The 18,887-nt window shown below is 37.8% G+C and overlaps 1 protein-coding gene across 16 annotated transcripts in view; it reads right to left on the reverse strand.

Moving 5' to 3' along the window:
- Positions 1 to 18,887, reverse strand: part of Als2 (alsin Rho guanine nucleotide exchange factor ALS2) — a 96,541-nt gene that overhangs the window by 57,038 nt on the left and 20,616 nt on the right. For all 16 annotated transcript variants that reach the window (XM_004872278.4, XM_004872277.4, XM_087200395.1 and 13 more), the window contains 6 exons: positions 14,435 to 14,792; positions 12,240 to 12,408; positions 11,011 to 11,107; positions 6,420 to 6,497; positions 4,400 to 4,582; positions 861 to 1,032 (listed from right to left, as the gene is read on the reverse strand). In XM_004872278.4, coding sequence (XP_004872335.2) covers positions 861 to 1,032; positions 4,400 to 4,582; positions 6,420 to 6,497; positions 11,011 to 11,107; positions 12,240 to 12,408; positions 14,435 to 14,792 — 1,057 coding nt within the window. The remainder of the gene's footprint in view (positions 1 to 860; positions 1,033 to 4,399; positions 4,583 to 6,419; positions 6,498 to 11,010; positions 11,108 to 12,239; positions 12,409 to 14,434; positions 14,793 to 18,887) is intronic.

An 18,887-nucleotide genomic window follows, 5' to 3' on the forward strand; every position in this document is an offset into this window, starting at 1 on the left:
AATTTGTGGCCAGACTGGACTACGCAGTGAGTTCGAGGTCAGCCTGAACTACATAGTAAGACCCTGTCTCAAAAAACAAACAAACTTAATTAAACAAACAAACATGCAACCAGTCCTCAACTTAAAGAGTGACTGTATTCATAAAGACTACTGAGCCAGATAAGTCAGCATCAACTTAACTAGGGAAAATGCTATCCTAGAGTATTAGCTTAACTTTCACATCCTCCAAGGGGGCCAGTTAGTAACAGAAAGAGGAAAGCAAAGAAAACTCCATCTCCATTCTCTTACTGTAGGGCTAAACATAGAAAAGTTTGAAATAAGAGAAAACTGTCTTCAACAGCAGACCCTTAACACCCTCATGGTGATAATTTTTAAGATATTATTTATAAATGCAAATGATTTTTATTTGGTATAATTTCTAAGAACTCTAACAAAGAAAATGAAAAATTCAGATTATAATGGAAGACATCTTAGAACTGGTAGGGCTAGAAATGCTGCTTGGAAGTCTCTGCTATGAATAGACTAGAAGTTCCAATTTCTACTTGTGCAAGTAGCAGGAGCTATGGGAATAGGAGGACAGGGCTAATGACAAACTGAGAACAGTTTGTGACTACCTGTGTACAAAAAAAGGGAGTGGAAAGGAGTCAATCAAAATTCAGAAGGTTTCTCAGGGCCACAAGTAGTGGGCTGAGGCAGGAGGGTCACTTGAGCCCAGGAATTTGAGGCAAGCCTGGGCAACGTAGTAAGATTTTATCTCTTAAAAAAAAAACCCCAAACCTTTCCTCATTCATGATACAGGAAGAACATAAAGCCAGAGTCCTGATGCTGTGGGGTGGGGAGCAGGGAAGGGTCCAGCTTACCTATACTGAGAAGAGGCCTGAGTAGCTGAGATTTGACATCACTCAGTTTTGAATAGAACCGTCTTTCACTAGCAGCCAACTCGTGCAGACTGGCGATATACCCCATAATATTCTTGTCCACCAAGGCCAGACAGCTATCTTTTCCTGCTGCTACTCTGCTTATATATCCAAGCTAGAAAAGAGGAAGATAAAAAGGTTACAGAAAATACAATTTACAAGCAGGAATTTGGTACACTGAAGCTGGCTCATGTCAGCTGACACAAGAGTCAAAGACTTAAATATTCAGGAATTTTATAAGCAGGTTATTAAACCACTGGTAGCTTGAAATAGGCCACAGTGAAAACCTGGAAAACACTACAGACCAAGAGCTTTTATATTTGCTTGTTTTAGAGCCGGTACCAGTGTAGTATTGTTAATATATATATATATTTCTGGATCTATGTGTAACTATATACTTCAACTTTTATTTATCTCCAAGATACCTTTTATTTCACACCACAAATGCTGGAATCACAGACAACCTAGATATAGAAGATCCAAGGAGAGGGTTATATAGCCACAAACCCCCTTTTGCCCTCTCAAGTATCAAAGGTCTAGAAGTTAGCTTGCCTTTAAAAGTACAACATAAAGGAATTTTCTTTATGAAAACAGGGACCTAAATGTGGTGGCATATCCTTGTAATCCAAGCTACTCAGGAGGCTGAAGCAGGAGGATTGCAAGTTGAGGTCTGAGGCTACTTTGAGCAACTTAGTAAGAACCTGTTCAAAAAAGAAGGAAGGAAGAAAAAGAGAAAAAATTGCAAATGGATTTATATCAAACTAAAAAGTCTCTGTACAGGAAAGGAAATAAACAGAGCGAAGAGATAATCTACAGAATGGGCGAAAAATACTCGTCAACTATTCATCCAGTAAAAGGATTTATAGCCAAAATATATAAGGAATTAAACAAACAAAACACTTGATAGTAAAACCCAAATATTTCACTTAAAACATGGGCACCTGAATTGATACTTCTCCAAAGAACATATAAAAATGGCCAACAGTATATGAAAAAATGTTCAATATCACTGGTTATCAAGGAAATAAAAATTGAAACCATAATCAGATATCTTATCTCAATTAGAATGGCCATTATCAAAAAAAGACAAAAAAATGAATGCAGGCAAGGATGGGAAAAGGAACCCTAATGCACCAATGGTCAGAATGTAAATTATTACAGCCACTGCAGAAAATACATGGAATGTCCTCAAAAGCCAGCAACAGAACTGTGTATGAAGTGGACCCGGGGGCGCAGGACTGTAGTCCCCGCTACTCAGGAGCTAAGGCAGGAGGGCCATTTGCCCACAAGTGCAAGACCATTGGGTGCAACAGTGAGACCTGCCTCAAAAACAAGAATGAAACACCAGCTACCACTGGACTCTGCAGTTGTGAGCAAAGAGAATGAAACCTGTGTCCAGAGAGACATCTGCACTCATGTGTACTCACAGAAGCCAGTATAAGGAGTTAATCGAGGTGTCTACCAATGAGTGAATACAGAAAATGCAATACACATACACACACAGGAATACCAGTCAGATGTAAAAACATGAGATTTTGTCATTTGCAGTAACATGGGTAGAACTGGAAGACATTATGTAAAGTACAGAAAGACAAATAACCATGTTTTCATTTACATGCACAAAGTAAAAATGTTGATCTCATCAGCTTAGAGAATGGAATAGTGGCAGAGCCTGGGAGCGGTTTGGGAAGGAGAGCATGAAAGACACAGTGAATAGGTGCAGGGTCAGGGTTAGAGAGACCAACTCCTAATGGTCACAGACACGGTGAACCTATGGCCCTCTTTGTCTGCACCGGAGCCCATTCGGCGTGTCACTTTTCTAAACTGAAACCTCTGTCTTGAGGTTTAATTTCAGGGCTGGCACTTTGCGGTAAGTGGATTTTGGGTTACAGTTCAGCACTTGGTCTCTAAAAAGTCTGCTATCACTGACTCTACAGAGTGGTTGGTAACAGTTAACTGAACTTCTCAAAACAGCTGGTAGAGAGGACTCTGAATTTCTCAAAACAAAGACGAGGCAAATGTCTGAGGTGAGATAGGCCAGTTACCCTGATCTGATCTTCACACATGGTACATGTGTCTGTTGAAATGTGACTTTGTATTCTACAATCATTTATAATTAGCATGTATCAATTAAAATGAAAAATGTTCCTTAGAAAAATGGATTTTTTAAAAAAGGGACTTCTAGGGGCCAGGGATTTAGCTCAGCGGTTCCGCCACCTGCTTTGCAAGTACAAGGACCCGAGTTCAATCCCCAGTACCAAAAAATAGTAACATGAAATAAAATTAAAAAGGGACTTACCATTTCCCTATAATACCACAGTACAAAAATATTCATCGTCTTTATTCAAATACCCTAATTAAACCATGCAGGCACTACCACCATCCCATGAGGCCCGAAGCCTCCACACTGCAGCCTCATTCCTTTAATCAGCCTATCTCCTTCTTCTTCTGCTTTTTTTTTTGGGTGAAACCGGGGATTGAAGTCAGGACCTCGTGCTTGCCAGGCAGGCGCAGCACCACCGAGCCACATCCCCAGCCCTGGCCTATTTCCTTCTTTATGCAAACTGTAAAATTCTTCATGGAGAATGTGGAGCCAGGCCAACAAGTACCAAGAGCCAATCACTATACCCGAAAAACAGGCTATTTATAGGTCAAGAGCCAAATCTTGGTCCATGTTATCAATGGCAATGAAGATCTTGTCTCAACACACTCACAGCTTACTAGCCTGAAAAATAAAGGCTAAAAAACAATGATATGCTATTATTTTCAATAAGAATAAAAAATCTGGAATGCACGAATGTTAAGGGTTATGTGAGTTATTCAGAAAAAGGCAATGGCTTAAATTCATGAAAAAGAGGAAGCAGAAAAGCAGAGAGAAATTCAGGTTTTCAAAAGAAAGGAATGAACAGTAGGAAATAAAAGGTAAAGCTAAGAGAGTAGAGGACTGGTGGGAAACAGCACTGCTAGCAGCCATCAGGTCCTTTCTTGTCAGCCATGTGTCCATCTCAGGACCCTGTGGTTTTTACTTCCCACTTGGAAATTTACCTACTCTTTTTCTACTCTAATTGACCTCTAAAAACTCCATGAAACAGTCAGGAAACTTCATTGTGAAATGTACTTCCCAATTTCCCTACATGAGAGTGGTAATTCAACAAATACTTATAAAGAATGAATTTATCATAAGGATACAGCAATGAATGCAACTCTAAGATCCCTACTACCATGAGCCTAATATTATAGTAAGGAAGACAGACAACAGACAAATGAGTAAATTACATAGTGTATCACACGATGAGAAGTTCTATGGAGAGAATAAGGCAAGAAAAGGAGGGAAGGAAGAAATAGGAAAAAGTTTGCAATTTTAAATAAAAGTACTTAATAATAGGCATAAAAATAAAATAAATAGGCACAAATACAAATAATAACAAAATCAAAAAACTATGTGCTACAGCATGCAAGCCTAAGAGCCAATTCCTGTTCACCTTACTCCAGGAGAGAAGCACTGGAGCCCTGGCACCTCCAGGACTCCCTGGAAGGCTGTCACCTTCGGCAGGGTCCTGTCGACCACTGTAATACAGCGCAGGCTGGAAGTCTTCTGTATCCACTAAGAACAGGGAATAATCCTGGCCTGCAGCTACACTCCAGACTCCACGTTCACTGCTTATCTGCAATGACAGAAAGACAATGTCTGTCCAAGGCAAAAGCAGTCAGAGAACTTGAGATCCACAGGAAATGAAAGTCAGGGTACCTAAGCATGGTGCAAAGTTGGTCATAACTCAGAGGCAAAACTCATGCATCAGGAATGTGCCCTCCAATGTGGGAATAAGAAATCCCATATCAGCTTTTAAATTTAGAATTGTTTTTACAAGAATCTGAAAAATTGGAATTTAAAAAGGAGAAGACATAGATCTAACTTTTTAAATGTTATTTTTGGAAATCCGCACAAATAGCCTGTATTACAATTGAGAGGGCAGAACTGTTTAGAGCCTACTCTAAAACTGACAGGACACACCTTTGTCCATTTACATTCAGCTGTATGCAAAAAAAAAAAAAAAAATCTAGGTTAAAAAGAAACAAAATCTACTAAGATTAAAGTCCATGCTAAATTTCAGTTTCCCACTTGAACCTCAGCACCTTGCTGGAGGACTTTTTTTTTTTTTTTTTTAACAAACCCTCCACATGATTCTGACACATGCACAAGCTTGAGAATCACTGCTTTCAATGATTTTCAAACCTTAGAGCTTCACACAATGATTCAGGAGCGACCATGGAAAAGCAGGCACCAGAACTCTACTCACTCCCAATCCTGCAGCTAAAGTAGCTCAAACATTCACGTTTCATGTTTGGGAGTCCTCAGAAGATTTCACTTGAAGAAAGGGTACTGCTACAGTACTTCTGCCTCCCACCTCCAGACCCAGCCTCAGCCTTGACCCGACACTGGCCCCCATTATCAGACTCTGTGTCCAAGTGGCTTCAGGGTTCTTGCAGAGGGGAAGTGTGCATGATCCATGTGTCCACAACTTTGTAGCTCTCTTCCAGTACAACACTGTCTTCTCAAATTCAAGCCATCCAAATAACGTAGTGCATGCTGGATACACTGTTAATTGCAGTTTACATCTGAATCACATTGCTAAAGTTGAGGTAGCCATCCTCTTTTAGTCTCTGATACTCAAACATGGGAGCACCAGGCCCACCCATCTGATGGTGCTCACCAGGCCCATCACCCACCTCCATCCAGAAAATCAAACCCTCCTAAAAGGAACGAATACTAATGATGAGAATCTGGCATTTCCTCAGGGTGCTAGAGCAGGAAAGAAAGGTTGAGAATAGTTTTCTAGAATTACACAGAGAGCAGAAATTACCACTCTCTCAATAGCATTGCATAAGCCAAAACCAGTTCCTACAACAGTGAGTCACCACACTTTTAGCTTCACTCTAGAAAACGAAAAAGCTTTAGTGCCACATTGTAGAACCCACACAAACACAGTGCACACTACAATGTTACGTAAAGTCAAATTTAAGAGTATACATTGCTTGACATACAAAGCTCAGAAAACATCACAGCTTGAGAAACATCTGCTTTAAAAGAAAGCTGTTTCGCAAGACAATACTATAAACATTAAATGAACAATTATAGCTAAGAAACGAAAACTAATACTTCTGCAAAACTACATTTAACTTGAAAAGAAGTGTATTCATGCTTTAAAATTTTTAAAAAGAATATCAAATCATGGAGGGGTTGAAAGGAGGGCTGAGGAAGGGGGAAAAAATAAGAACCTAGAGAGTATGTAAAGGTGCATATCTCCAAAGATCAATGTCATTATATTGTACACCTAAAATGTACCAATAAAAGGATATATATATGTAAAAAAGAATATCAAATCAAATTTAGGCTACAAATAAACAATTTTCTAAATTTTAAAAACAAGAAATGAAAAACACAAAGTGTTATATAGCTTAGAATTCTGAAACAAGAAGTTGTTATCAAGTTCACAAAAGTACCTTTGCGAGGCGAGGAACAGTTGTTGGAAAATCAAAATGCCCAAGTTGACCAAAAGTATTGCTACCCCATGAGTAAACCTATTGGAAAACCATAGGAAGGGAAGTTAAGAGTTGCGAATCTGATCTTACATGTCATCTTTGAATCTTTACTCTGAATCTTTATAATAATTAATACCATTACACATATTAGCCTTTCACTCTAACAGATATTAAAATTCATTTTTAAACAAGATCAAAAACAAATGACAGAGTACACAGACAGAGAAGACAGAATCCAGGGGTTAACAATAAAAATAAGGTCTTCAGGTTCTTACTAGCCACCAGGTGCACTGCTCTTCCTACTTTCCGTGTGTTAATATTTAATTCCTACAACTTTTTAATACACAGAACCTAGCCCACAGAGATTAACTTATCTAAGGTTCACAAATTTTTAAATGGCACAGCCATGATTTAATCTCAAGACACATCCTATACTGCCTCTTAGAAAGACTGATGATTAAAGTGATGTACGGAGTTTTAAAAAGTACAGAAAGAAAGTAAAAAATAAAGGCAAGTGTTATAAATAAGTAAATCCAGGCACAGTGGCACACGCCTATTATGACAGCTCTAAGGAAGGCTGAGGCAGGAGAATTCCAAGTTCAAATCCTGCCTGGCAAATAAATTACCAAGACTCTACTTCAAAATAAGAAAATTTTTTTAAGGTTGGGAAGGGAGAGCTGGGAGCATGTCTCTGGGCTCCGTGCCCTAGGCGGGGAGACCATGACTCCTTTCTCTGTAGGCAGGGAAGCTATGGAATGACTAGACAGTCTTTCATGTGCAAAGTTCAGAGTCACTGTTGGAGGAATACAAGTGCTTAGATATCACTACAAGTATTTCTAAGGCTAAAGAAAACCAGATTATAATTATTGTGTTAGAGAAAAAGTTTGTGTTTATTGTGCTTATAAAAGTAATTCATGGTCACTGTACAAGACTGTTAACACTCCAAAAATATAGGAAGTAAAAATCATTGATGAATCAATCACTTAGAGACAAATACTATTCTGTTTTTGACAACATAAATCCTTTCAAGAAATTTTAATGGCCAATAGATATAAAGTCCAAAATAGGATCATACTATTAATACTATTTTGTGGCTTGAACTTTTAAAAATTTAATGGTATGAATTAACATTTTTTGTTTTTTGAGTCAGTGTATCACTGGGTAGACCAGGCTGGCCTCAAAGACTCAATCCTCCTGGCTCAGCCTCCTAAGTGCTGGCAGTATTACACAGGCATGTATATGTGACTGTGCCCTGCTTTAAGTCATTATTATTATTATTATTATTATTATTATTATTTTGTGTGTGTGTATGTGTGAGAGAGAGATGGGACTGATGACTGAATTCAGGGCTCTGGTACAAGGAGCTACATTTCTGGCCCCGTTTTATTTTTTTATTTTTGGTACCACAGATCGAACTCATGATCTTGCTTGCGCTTGCAAGGCATGGTGCCACTGAGCCAAGTCCCCAGCCCCCAGTTTTATTTTTTGATTTGAGACAGGGTCTTGCTAAGTCACTAAAGTTGCCCAGGCTGGGCTGGAACTTGTGGCGCTTCTCTCTCAGCCTCCCAGACTGCTAGAACTATAGGTATGGACCACACATTAGGCTTGAATTAACAGTTTTGAATGTCAGTAAGTATATACCCACAATGTCATTTAAAATTTACACAGAGCTCCACTGTGCGTATACTTTAATCAACTACCTGCTGAATTATTATTAGGTTTTTTACTATTTAAAAATGCTAACCTGAGCTGTGGATTTAGCTCAGTGGTTCTACAGCCTGCCTCGCAAGCTCAAGGTCCTGAGTTTGATCCCTGGTACAAAAAAAAAAAAAAAAAAAAAAAAGTATAGTAAAATTGCTAACTTACTGGCTGTGGTGCTACATGTCTGAATTCTATAACTATGGGTGAGTGAGACAGCTGGATCACAAATTCAAGCCCAGCCTGGGCAACTTAATGATCTAACAAGAACAAGACCCTGCTTAAAATAAAAAGTGAAAAATAAAAGAAGAGCTAGGGATGTGGCTTGGCCTGAAGGCCCTGGTTCAATCATCAGTACCGTTGAAAAGCTATTAAAAACCCTTAAATATACATATGTGTATAGGCATATGTATATCTACCTATGTCCTTAAAAGAAATTCCTGGGCAAAAATTCTGGATCGATATGTACATTCTGATTTTTGATATATACTGATAAACTATCTTCTAGTTGGATCCAATTTATATCCCCACTCTCACTGCCTTTTCCCCATATCCTAACCATATCCTCAATGTTAAATGCAATTCTTGCTAATCTGATAAGAAAAAAAAATTTACTCTTATTTTACTTTTCTTTATTTATTTTTGGTATCAGGAATCGAACTTGGGTCCTTGTGGTTGCAAGGCAGGCGGCGGAACCACTGAGCTAAATCCCTGGCCTCTTGTTTTAATTTAAACTTGTTCATTAAATGTTCCTTTCTCTTGTTATAGGTTATTTTTTTCTTTTATGAATAGAATATAAGTATCATTTGACAATTTAACATGTAGGTTGCAAATAACTTTTCCCAGTTTGTTATATATTTTTCGTTTGTGAGGCTTTTTGCTATTTAGCACTGTTGAATTATTATACAGCAAACAGGTCTTTAGTTTTTAATTTCCATTTTCGATGTCATGTCATTTAATAATCCTAAGGTTACTAAAAAAAAAAACCCAGCAAAATTTGTTCTTAAATATGTAAGGGTATATTTTTTAACTATGTCTATAATCTATGTGCAATGGAGGAATATTTAAAGTTTTCTTAATTTTCTTCTGCATTTATAAATACTCAGTCTTGTTTCTCAAACTGGTAAAACAAGTCCACTTTGTTCATACCTGAAATTCTTGTACACCTGGGTCTATGGGCACACTGAAGTTCCCTTTGACTATTTGTAATTTTATTCTCTATATATTTTGGGGGGAACGTGCTGGGGATTGAAGTCAGGTCTTCACATATGCTAAGTCCATGCTCCACCATTGAGCTATGTCCCAGCCCTGAATACTCTGTAAGGGTAAATCTCACTCTTCCAGTCTATTCTTTTTCAGAATTTATCTGGTGTACCTATGCTTAATCTCTCAGAATTTATGGATCATTTTACCAAGTTACATAAATATTATATTGGAATGTTTTAAAGACTACATTAAACTAACACCGATTTAATGACTTAAGGAGAAATGACAGTTTTGCAACACCGACATTTTCCATCCAAAAATATAATCTTTCCCTTACTCTGGCTTTCTTTTATGATCTTTGAGAAGTATTCTTGCATCTGTATCATGTGGGCTCTATGTAGTTCCAATCAAGATTATTCCTATTTACTTAATATTTTAATTACGAACAGCTGTAATTAAAGTTTTTTCCTTTTCCACCTATGTCTTATTTTATCTTATATATTCATAAAAGCCAGTAATTTGTGTAGATTTTGTAGGTGACTACCTTCCTGATCTCTCATTTTTAAGTCATTCAGATAATTTATGATGTGTTAATAACAATAAATCCTTTTCCTTTCCTAAAGTTAGTATTTATGCAGGTTATGTTTGTTAGTTTTTTCGTTACTCTAATATGTAAAATTTAAAATAAAATCAAATATTTAAAGGGCTTAGAATCCTTTATTATCTTCTTTAAAAGATAAAGGAATTGGTGAAGAAACATTATCTGAATATATATTTTTTTGGTACTGGGGATTGAACTCGGGACCTTGCGCTTGTGAGGCAGGCACCGGAACCACTGAGCTACATCCCCGGCCCCATCTGAATATATTTAAGAATAAAAGCTGGGTGTGGTGGTGCATGTCTGAAATCCCAGCACTCTGGAGGCTGAGGAAGGAGGACTGGACTGTCTTGAGTTCAAGGCCAGCCTGGACTACCTAGTGAACTCAAGGACAGCCTGCACTATACAGCAAGGCACTCTCTCAAAAAACAAAACAAAACAAAAAAATCATATTTTTAGAATGACTCATGTATTACTGGGAATGGTTTTAAGTAATGCCACTGAGTTACTTTCAGGTGCCTGTGATCCCAGCTCTCGGGAGGGGGAGGCAGGAGGACTGCTGCAAGTTCAAGGCCAGCCTAGATTACATAGTTGGGTGAGGGCCCGCCTCAACTACAAACTGAGACACTGTCTCAAAAAAACAAAAAGAAACAAACAAAAAAAGAGCTACTTTCAGATCTCACAATTTCAAAAGAAAAATGCCCTTTGTTTTTTTTGAGTCTTTTTCCTCATCAAGGAATTAAAAAAAAAAAAATTCATCAATACCCTGAAAACTTTGGGTTCCATTTTTAGATGAGAAAACATAATAGAAAGCTTCTTAGGCAGATCAATGTTGAATCTAAGCTACATATATCAGGCATGTAACATTAGATCAAGTTACATAATTTCTCTTAGCCTACTCTCCCTGTCTACCAAAAGAAAATACCACCACATAGAACATTCAAAACTTAAATGAGATACACCATGTTGCCCGACACAGCAGATACTCAACAAATGACAGTCCAATCTTACTACTGTACTGCCTTCATGAAATCACAGCTTGACTCTTACCTGGGATTTTGCAGTAAGTGCCATAGAATGGTAACCACCCGCCTCCAGATGGATTACCTCTTTACCATCCAGACACTTGACACACAATGGTTGAAGCCTTCAAGAAAAGCATACATATACACAAAGAATTCTCAGCAGGAATCGTTTTTTTCTCAAACTATAGAGAATAAGTGTTTTCAAGTAAAAAGAAATAAAGCACTACAGTAAAAAAAGTTACATATTAAACTGCTCCTAAATATCATACAGTGGTACCTTGGCTCTCTAACACTTCTGTTGGCACATAATTTGGTTCACAAACAGAAGTGTTTGCAAAATTCTGTTTTTGTCTGCAAACTGTGCATTAGGTAACAAACCACAACCACAGCTGTTTCTCCTACACAAACACAAATGTGACCAACTTATCCAAAATCATAGAACAAATTAAGCTTGTGAACTGAGGTACCACACTTTTTGGAGATTTAAATTTAATTTTTGTCTACTTTCTTAGAAGATTTTAATTTAATTTTTGTATATCAATCACTAGTTGACCCCGTAATTCAGAATCTATTAAGAAACGTAAAACTGAATATGAAGACACAACGAAATATAACAATAGAGGAGAGTGAGGTAATTTAAAAAAAATTTTATAGTTGCTTTCACTGTGTTCATAAGAGACATTTATATTCACCTACTGCTTTAGATAATTCCATTTACATGCTTTGAAGCTTCTCAAATCCCTAGTTTGTTATTAAACAAAATGGCAGTTTTTCTCTGATATGCAATGACATAGTTCAATGTTTTTGTTATAGTTACTTTGACAGTGGAAGAGGGATGTCATTTGGGTAAAAACCCTGTTGGCACTTCTGCATAACTTAAAAATTTTAACCATTCGGGGCTGGCAGCATAGCTCAGTGGCACAGAACTTGCCTAGCATGCTCAAGGCCCTGAGTTCAATCCCCAGCACACACACAAAAAAATCATTTACATGTTCCAATGAAGTATCACCTTAATTCTCAACAACACTTTCTGTATGTATTTCAAGATGAATATACCTCAAAGACATGGAAAAGTGCACCGTGGATACTTTAGGAACACATTCAAGACTAAAGGGACAGCTTTTCATCACAGTTAATGGTACAGAGGAATCTGGAGCTAGGTACTAGATTTACTCTAAGAAGAAGTGGACAAGAAGAGACCCAAACGGGACAGGTTCCAGCCCATGCTGATAGGGACCCTCTGGTCGCACTCACCGAGGCAGAACATCGCCGTGGCCCAGCTGCCCCTCCTTCCCTTTCCCCCAGGTCCACACCTCCGTTCTCAGAGAAGGCAGCAGCGCATCAGCTTCCCCGCTGTAGGTCGGGGTCAGAACCACTGTCCTGGTTTTCACCCTTGCAGCCTTTCTTAAGAGTCTGGGAGAAACTGAGGACAAACCAGAGATAGGGTGAACTGGAGAAGATAAAATTTTGATGAACTAAAAATGTTCAAAGAAATATACTAACATGGTATTCTGAAGCATATTCTATAGGTTCTCTACCAAAGTAGGGAGATTTAATGGTCAAATGAGCTTGGGAAACACTCCTTATTGCATTCTTCCTCCCACTACCTCCCCTGCAGAGACTCACACACATTATCAGGCAGAACAGTGCTGACCAGTCCTGTGATTAAAAGCACTGTTTCAATCTGTTTAACCCAGGCCCAATACTAAACATTTGCCTAGCGAATCCTGTTCTAACATTAGTGACCTGTAAAACCTGCATCCTAAAGTACATGCTGAACAAAAGAGTACACTAAGCTGACAAATACTTCTCCCACTTCAAAGCAGTTACATGACAAGACTTCCTGGGCCAAGGTCCAAGCTCAAATATACAATGAATAATTATAATAAATGATTCATTTTAAGAAAAAATTTTGAATTTCTATGGTGGGGAACATCTTAGGAAAGGGAAGTATTAAAAAGCTTCTTGGGCTACAGCTGTAGCTCAGTGGTAGTACACTTGCCTCTCCCAAACAAGGCCTCAGGTTCAAACCCCAGTAGCTCTCTCCTCCAAGCTTTTGTATTTTGGTTGCCTATTTCAAATTATTTTGTAGAGAAGTTTTGGGGAATTGACTTTTGGTGAATCCCACATGATGCTCCCATCTTTTGAAAGAATGCTACCATCCTTTGTAGCGTTCAAAATTATACCACCCAACACTATGTATCTTGTACACCAGTTTGTTTGGGAGGGTACAGTTTGATGAAAATTTTCAATGTCACTATGTTGATACAGTTACTCATTAACTTAGTCATTAACTAGCAAGCCATAAGAAAGTGATCACCACTGCCTAAGAGCAACATCTATGGTGAATGTATCATTTATAAGCAGACAAGACCCAAACAGTCCCATTTAAAGCTTCTTCAAGGAGGCATCACAGATAAATTTTAATGACAGGAAAAAGACTACACAAGAAGCTCCTAAATATACTTGAGGTTACTAAGTAAAATTTAAATTCAGGATATAAGTCTACAGGTGGGAATGCGTATTTCATACGGTCTAATGATGTAACAAAAATCAATATTCCACACCTGTGATCCAAAGAGATCTTGAACTGTAATTAAAATGTAAAGGGCATGTAAGAATAAGGAAATTTTAGCACAAGATTCTCCTTCAGATTTATTTATAGAACCTAACTCCTGGTCTGATCAAATGTTTCTCAAAGGTGAGTATGCAGGCTGATCACTGGGGATCTCGTCATGCGTGTTTGATTCACTGGGTTGGGGAGGAGCCTGAGATCCTGCATTTCCCCCGAGTTCCTGGGTGATAGTGATGCTGTTGGTTGTTGAGGGTACTAATGACTTAGAAATGCAGAACAACAGCTACATAATATCCTAGATACAATGGAACACTGCTAGTGGTTTAAGAAAAATGACATTTTCCTCTTCTTTCAGGCTAAGCACAGTGATTCCTTACTTATCTACTGCTCACATCTGCAATTTCATCAATTTTGAGTACAGGTCTCAATCAGGAAATAAGGCTACTGTTACAATCCAGTACAACAAAATACAATTAATAAGGTTATAAGCAGTAGCAGACATCATGAAAAAGTTTAGTTCTGCAGTTATTTTTTGTTTGTTTTTTTTTGTTTTTTTGGTACCGGGGATTGTGCATTTATTTCTAAAGCAAATAAATATGTGACTTTCTTCTTAAACCATTTTAGTAAACCACCATTAAATAAATTTTGACATTTGAATGTCAGCTTTGGTAATTAGAAAATCTAATTTCTTATAATATAGCATGTGATGTTGGGGGTCTCGAGGATTGACCAGAAGTCAACTCATCAAAGCTGGTTCTTTTCTTTTCTTTTTTTTTTGTTATCAGGGATTGAACTCAGGACCTTGCACTTGCAAGGCAGGCACCGGAACCACTGAGCTAAATCCCTGGCCCAAAACTGGTTATTATTTTCTTACCTTGAGACAACAATCCAGGGAGGGAGAGTCTCCGACTGCCTCCTTCTGATTCTTCTTCTCTGATATCCACAAGACTTGAACTTTTCTTTCCTTGCATTGATTCCTGTTTAACTTGTTCTTCTCTGCTGTCTTTTAGACCTTCTGGGCCTATGCAACTACTGCTTGCCTGAGCTCCAGTTTCACAAGGGGCTGTACTATAAAAGTTCATCACTTTCTTAAGAGACAAGGCCCCAGCTTCATAGGTAGCAGCCACTCTCACGCCAACAGCAGATGCACAAGAGACTACCAGGCTATTAAGGGCTGAGGTGCTGGTGGTGGGTGGGCTGTGTGGATTAGGAACTGCTTCTTCTTCAAGAGGCTAAAATATACACACAGAAAAAGAAAGTAAAAAGAGAACTCATATATAACAAGTAATCAATAAAAAGAAAGCTTAACCGTCGTCACTATTTGAATATGGAAATAAAAAATGACAGACATCTTCAACTCCAGCTCCAAAGAATTTCCTCCTCACCAAGGGACTGATATTACATGGAAAGGGCACTCAAAGCAGAGTTCCTTAGCAAAGGCACTTCGTTTTGTTTCTGTGTTGTTTTTCCATAGCACTTAAAAGTAAGTTCCACTTAGGAGGTAGAGGCAGGAGGATCACTGTGCATTCAAGGTTAGTGCTACATAGTGAGTTCAAGCCCACCCTGAACTATAAAGTAAGACCCTGTCTCAAAAAAACAAAACAAGGGCTGGGGATTTAGCTCAGTGGTTTCGCTGCCTGCTGTGTAAGCCGAGGACCTGTACCAAAAACAAACAAACAAATAAACAAAAAAAGTAAGTTCCACCTTCTCTTATAAAATTAAGGACAATTTAAAAAAAAGAAAACAAGCCAGGCATGGCAGTGCACGCCTGTAATCCCAGCACTCCAGAGGCTGAAGGAGGACTGCTACCAGTTCAAGGCCAGCCTGGGCTACACAGTGCGTTCAAGGGTAGCCTGATAGCTTGAACTACATAGCAAGACCCTGTCTTAAAAACAAAACAAAACAAAACAAAAAATAAAACAAACATAAATAAAATTAAGGACAAGAAGCGGGGGAGCAAAGGTGAACTAACAAAAAATACTGGCTTTAATACAAGATGCACTGCAGCAGCCTGGGTACAAGATTTATAAAAATCCAACCTTTACTACTGAACTCTCTCGAGAATTTACATTGGTTGCTACTAAGAAATGGCAGGAAAAAAAAAAGAACTTAAGAAAAGGGGCTTTTCCTAAACTGTTTTGTGAACAGAAATTTAGACACAGGATAGCTGAAAAATAAGATATACTTCTGACCTATTGTCTCTCACATTTTGTTAAGATTCCAGTGTCTGCTGTTTTATCAATGAATTATTCTCCATGACCCAGGAGCTAGACAGGCTGAAAGTTACCTTTGCTCTCATTACCACAGGGGGAAAATGTGATAGGTTAATAATTAAACTGCAGGAAGCAAAGATATATTAGAACGTCAAGAGCCTGCCTGCCTCACAAGAGCAAGGTTCCGAGTTTGAGCCCCGTCCAAAAAAAAACCAAAACCAAAACCAAAAACACCAAGACAATCAAAATGAAGTTTCCTAATACCTTAGTGAAAAATAATTTGAAATATCAGCTAACAGCAGGGATCTTCTGTAACTAGAAAGAAAAAAACCCCTGAAATTTAAGCTAACAAACAGCACTGTTTATTTTTTTTAAGTCATTAAATATACCTAATGAACAAAAAACAGTTTCTGGCATGTAAGCATATTTACAATGAAAAATTTGCTTTTTATTTTTCATTTTTTGTGGTACTGGCCATGGAACCTAGGGCCTTTGCCCTGAGCTATATCCCCAGTCCATCCCCCCACCCTGACTATTTTTTTTTGGTGCCCGGGATCAAACTCAGGACCTTGTGCTTCCGAGGTAGGTGTGGTGCCACTGAGCTAAATCCCTGGCCCAAAAATTTGCTTTTTATTCTACCCAAAGACCCTGAAGGTTACACATATATTCCTTAATTTGTCCTGAATTAAAAACCAAACCAGCCAGGCATAGTGGTGAATATCTGTAATCCCATACCTGTAATCCCAGCACTCGGGAGGCTGAGGCAGAAGGATCTTGAGTTCAAAGCCAGCCTGAGGTACATAGTGAGTTCAAGGCCAGCCTGAACTGCATAGCGAGACTGTCTCAAAAAACTAAAAAAATAAAAACCAAACCGGGGGGTGTGAGGCCTGTAGCTCAGGGTAGAGCTTATACTTAGTATGGCACAGGGTCCTAGGTTCAGTCCTTAGCACCCGAAAACAAACAAGCAAGCAAATAAACAAACCGACATTTGTTTTTAACACTTGCTTCTGATTTCCTTTCTTCCTCTGGTACTGGAGGTCAAACTGAAGAACACTCTACCACTGAGCTACATCCCTAGCCCTTTTTATTCTGAGACTCGGTTTCACAAAGTTGCCCAGGTTGCCCTGAACTGGCAAGCCTTCTCTCAGCCTCTAGAGTAGTTGAGATTATAGGCACCACCCTGCCCAGGCAGATTTTCTTAAAGGAAATACTTACTGATACCTAGTACAGAGTCTAACACATAGCAGGTATTCCATACATTTTGTTGAATTTAATTTTAAATTCAGAAGAGCTATTTCTGTGTAAATGAGTAGTCTGCAGTTAAACAGTCAACAAAACAAAATCATGTAAAACTAAAGATAAATACAATGACCATTTTTTGTGATACAGTTCTCATAACTTATTCAGAACTAACATTACTATTTCTTTTCTTTGTTTATGAAGGCTCATAACAGAAGCTATAACTGTTTTTGAGGTAATTATTTTAAGGAGTTCTTACCATTAGGTTACAAAATTTTACATTATATAAACCTTTAAGTATTGTTTTGAGTCTATTTAACTGTACTTAATTCAGTGTATAAATAAAAACAAAACAAAAAAGACATGACCACCAATTTTGATTAAAGACATAATTGAAACCAGAGAGAATTAATATCCTAAACCACATAAAGTCCTCAGGAGTTGGCTATATAATTGAAATGCTATTTACAAAGACTGAATTAAATGTTATAGAAACATACACTGCCAAAACTAGCATAAATAACAAGAACTTTAAATATTTAACAAGTAAGTCCAAAGGAAAATGCAATTTCAATGACAGTAATTTATCAATCCAATAAACTGTATATAAGAAACTTTTAACTTTAATAAATCAGAAGAATGACTTTTTAACACACTTTTTTATAAGCATGTATAGTCTACAAAACTTTTACATACATTCTCATTGAAGTACTACTTTTGTCTTGTTTAGATTTTTGTATTATCTTTCTTTCTTTGCAGTGCTGGATCAAACCCAGGACCTTAAGCCTGTAAGGCATAATCATCTTATTCTTAATTAAAAATCAAATATCGATGAGATTCAGCACATAGTCTGTGAAATGAAGACCATTTCTAAAAATACTTCCATGTTCTCACTCTGACAGAGTGAACAGAATGAAGAACCAAGAGCTACGTGGCTTCAAAGCCTGAAAAAAGTACCATGGGACTGCTCTGTTATGATTAGGTGTTTCTGCTTAGTTTTCCTAATTTATTCTTTTGATAAAAGTAAAATCAAAAGGCTATGTCACGAGTGAAAAGCAGAAATTATCCTTCAGAAATGATTAAGTAAATTTGTTTTACTGCATGCTACTGGTGAATAGCCTTTGTCTATTTTACCACAAGTTTTCAAAATGAGAATAATTTAGAGCTAGGGATGCAACTTCATAGCTGAGCACTTTTCTGACACAAACAAGCCCTGGGTTTGAGCCCCAACACCATGAAAAAAATTTTTAAAAGGATACAAAAAGTAGTTTTAAAAAACAGAGAAAATATTAACTGTCCTTTCAAATAAAGTCCAGTATTGGGCCGAGGATTTAGCTCAGTGGTTCTGGCACCTGCCTCTGAAGCGCAAGGACCTGAGTTTGATCCTCGATACCAAAAAATAAATAAATAAAGTCCAGTATGGACCACAGGTATAACTGGAAAAAAAAAAAACCCACAAAATGTTTCTAAGTTTCTTTACACGTACTTACAACTGAATGATCTGCTACCCACTACTCTGTGCTGAAGAAGGAACTTTCCAGAAGCTGAAGAAGGTCTAAATATAGATCAGAAATCTTTGTGAATACTGTATATGGTTTTATTATATTAACCTACTTAGAGCCCAACAAAATTTAGTAACTGAGCCACGGAGAAAAACACTAGCAATGCCATGACCAAGCAGGATTCATCCCAGGGATGAAGGGATGGTTCAACATACACAAATCAATAAGTGTAATTCAGTATATTAACAGAGCCAAGGACAAAAACTGTATGATCATCTCAATAAATTCAGAAATGGCATTTGATAAATTCCAACATCCACTCATGATAAAAATCCTACAGAAAACTGGAATAGATGGTCTTTATTTCAACCTG

The sequence above is a fragment of the Heterocephalus glaber genome, unplaced genomic scaffold (genome assembly GCF_053883595.1).
Source record: "Heterocephalus glaber isolate CG9 unplaced genomic scaffold, H.glaber_assembly_v1.0 deba00001743, whole genome shotgun sequence".
Classification (NCBI taxonomy): domain Eukaryota; kingdom Metazoa; phylum Chordata; class Mammalia; order Rodentia; family Bathyergidae; genus Heterocephalus; species Heterocephalus glaber.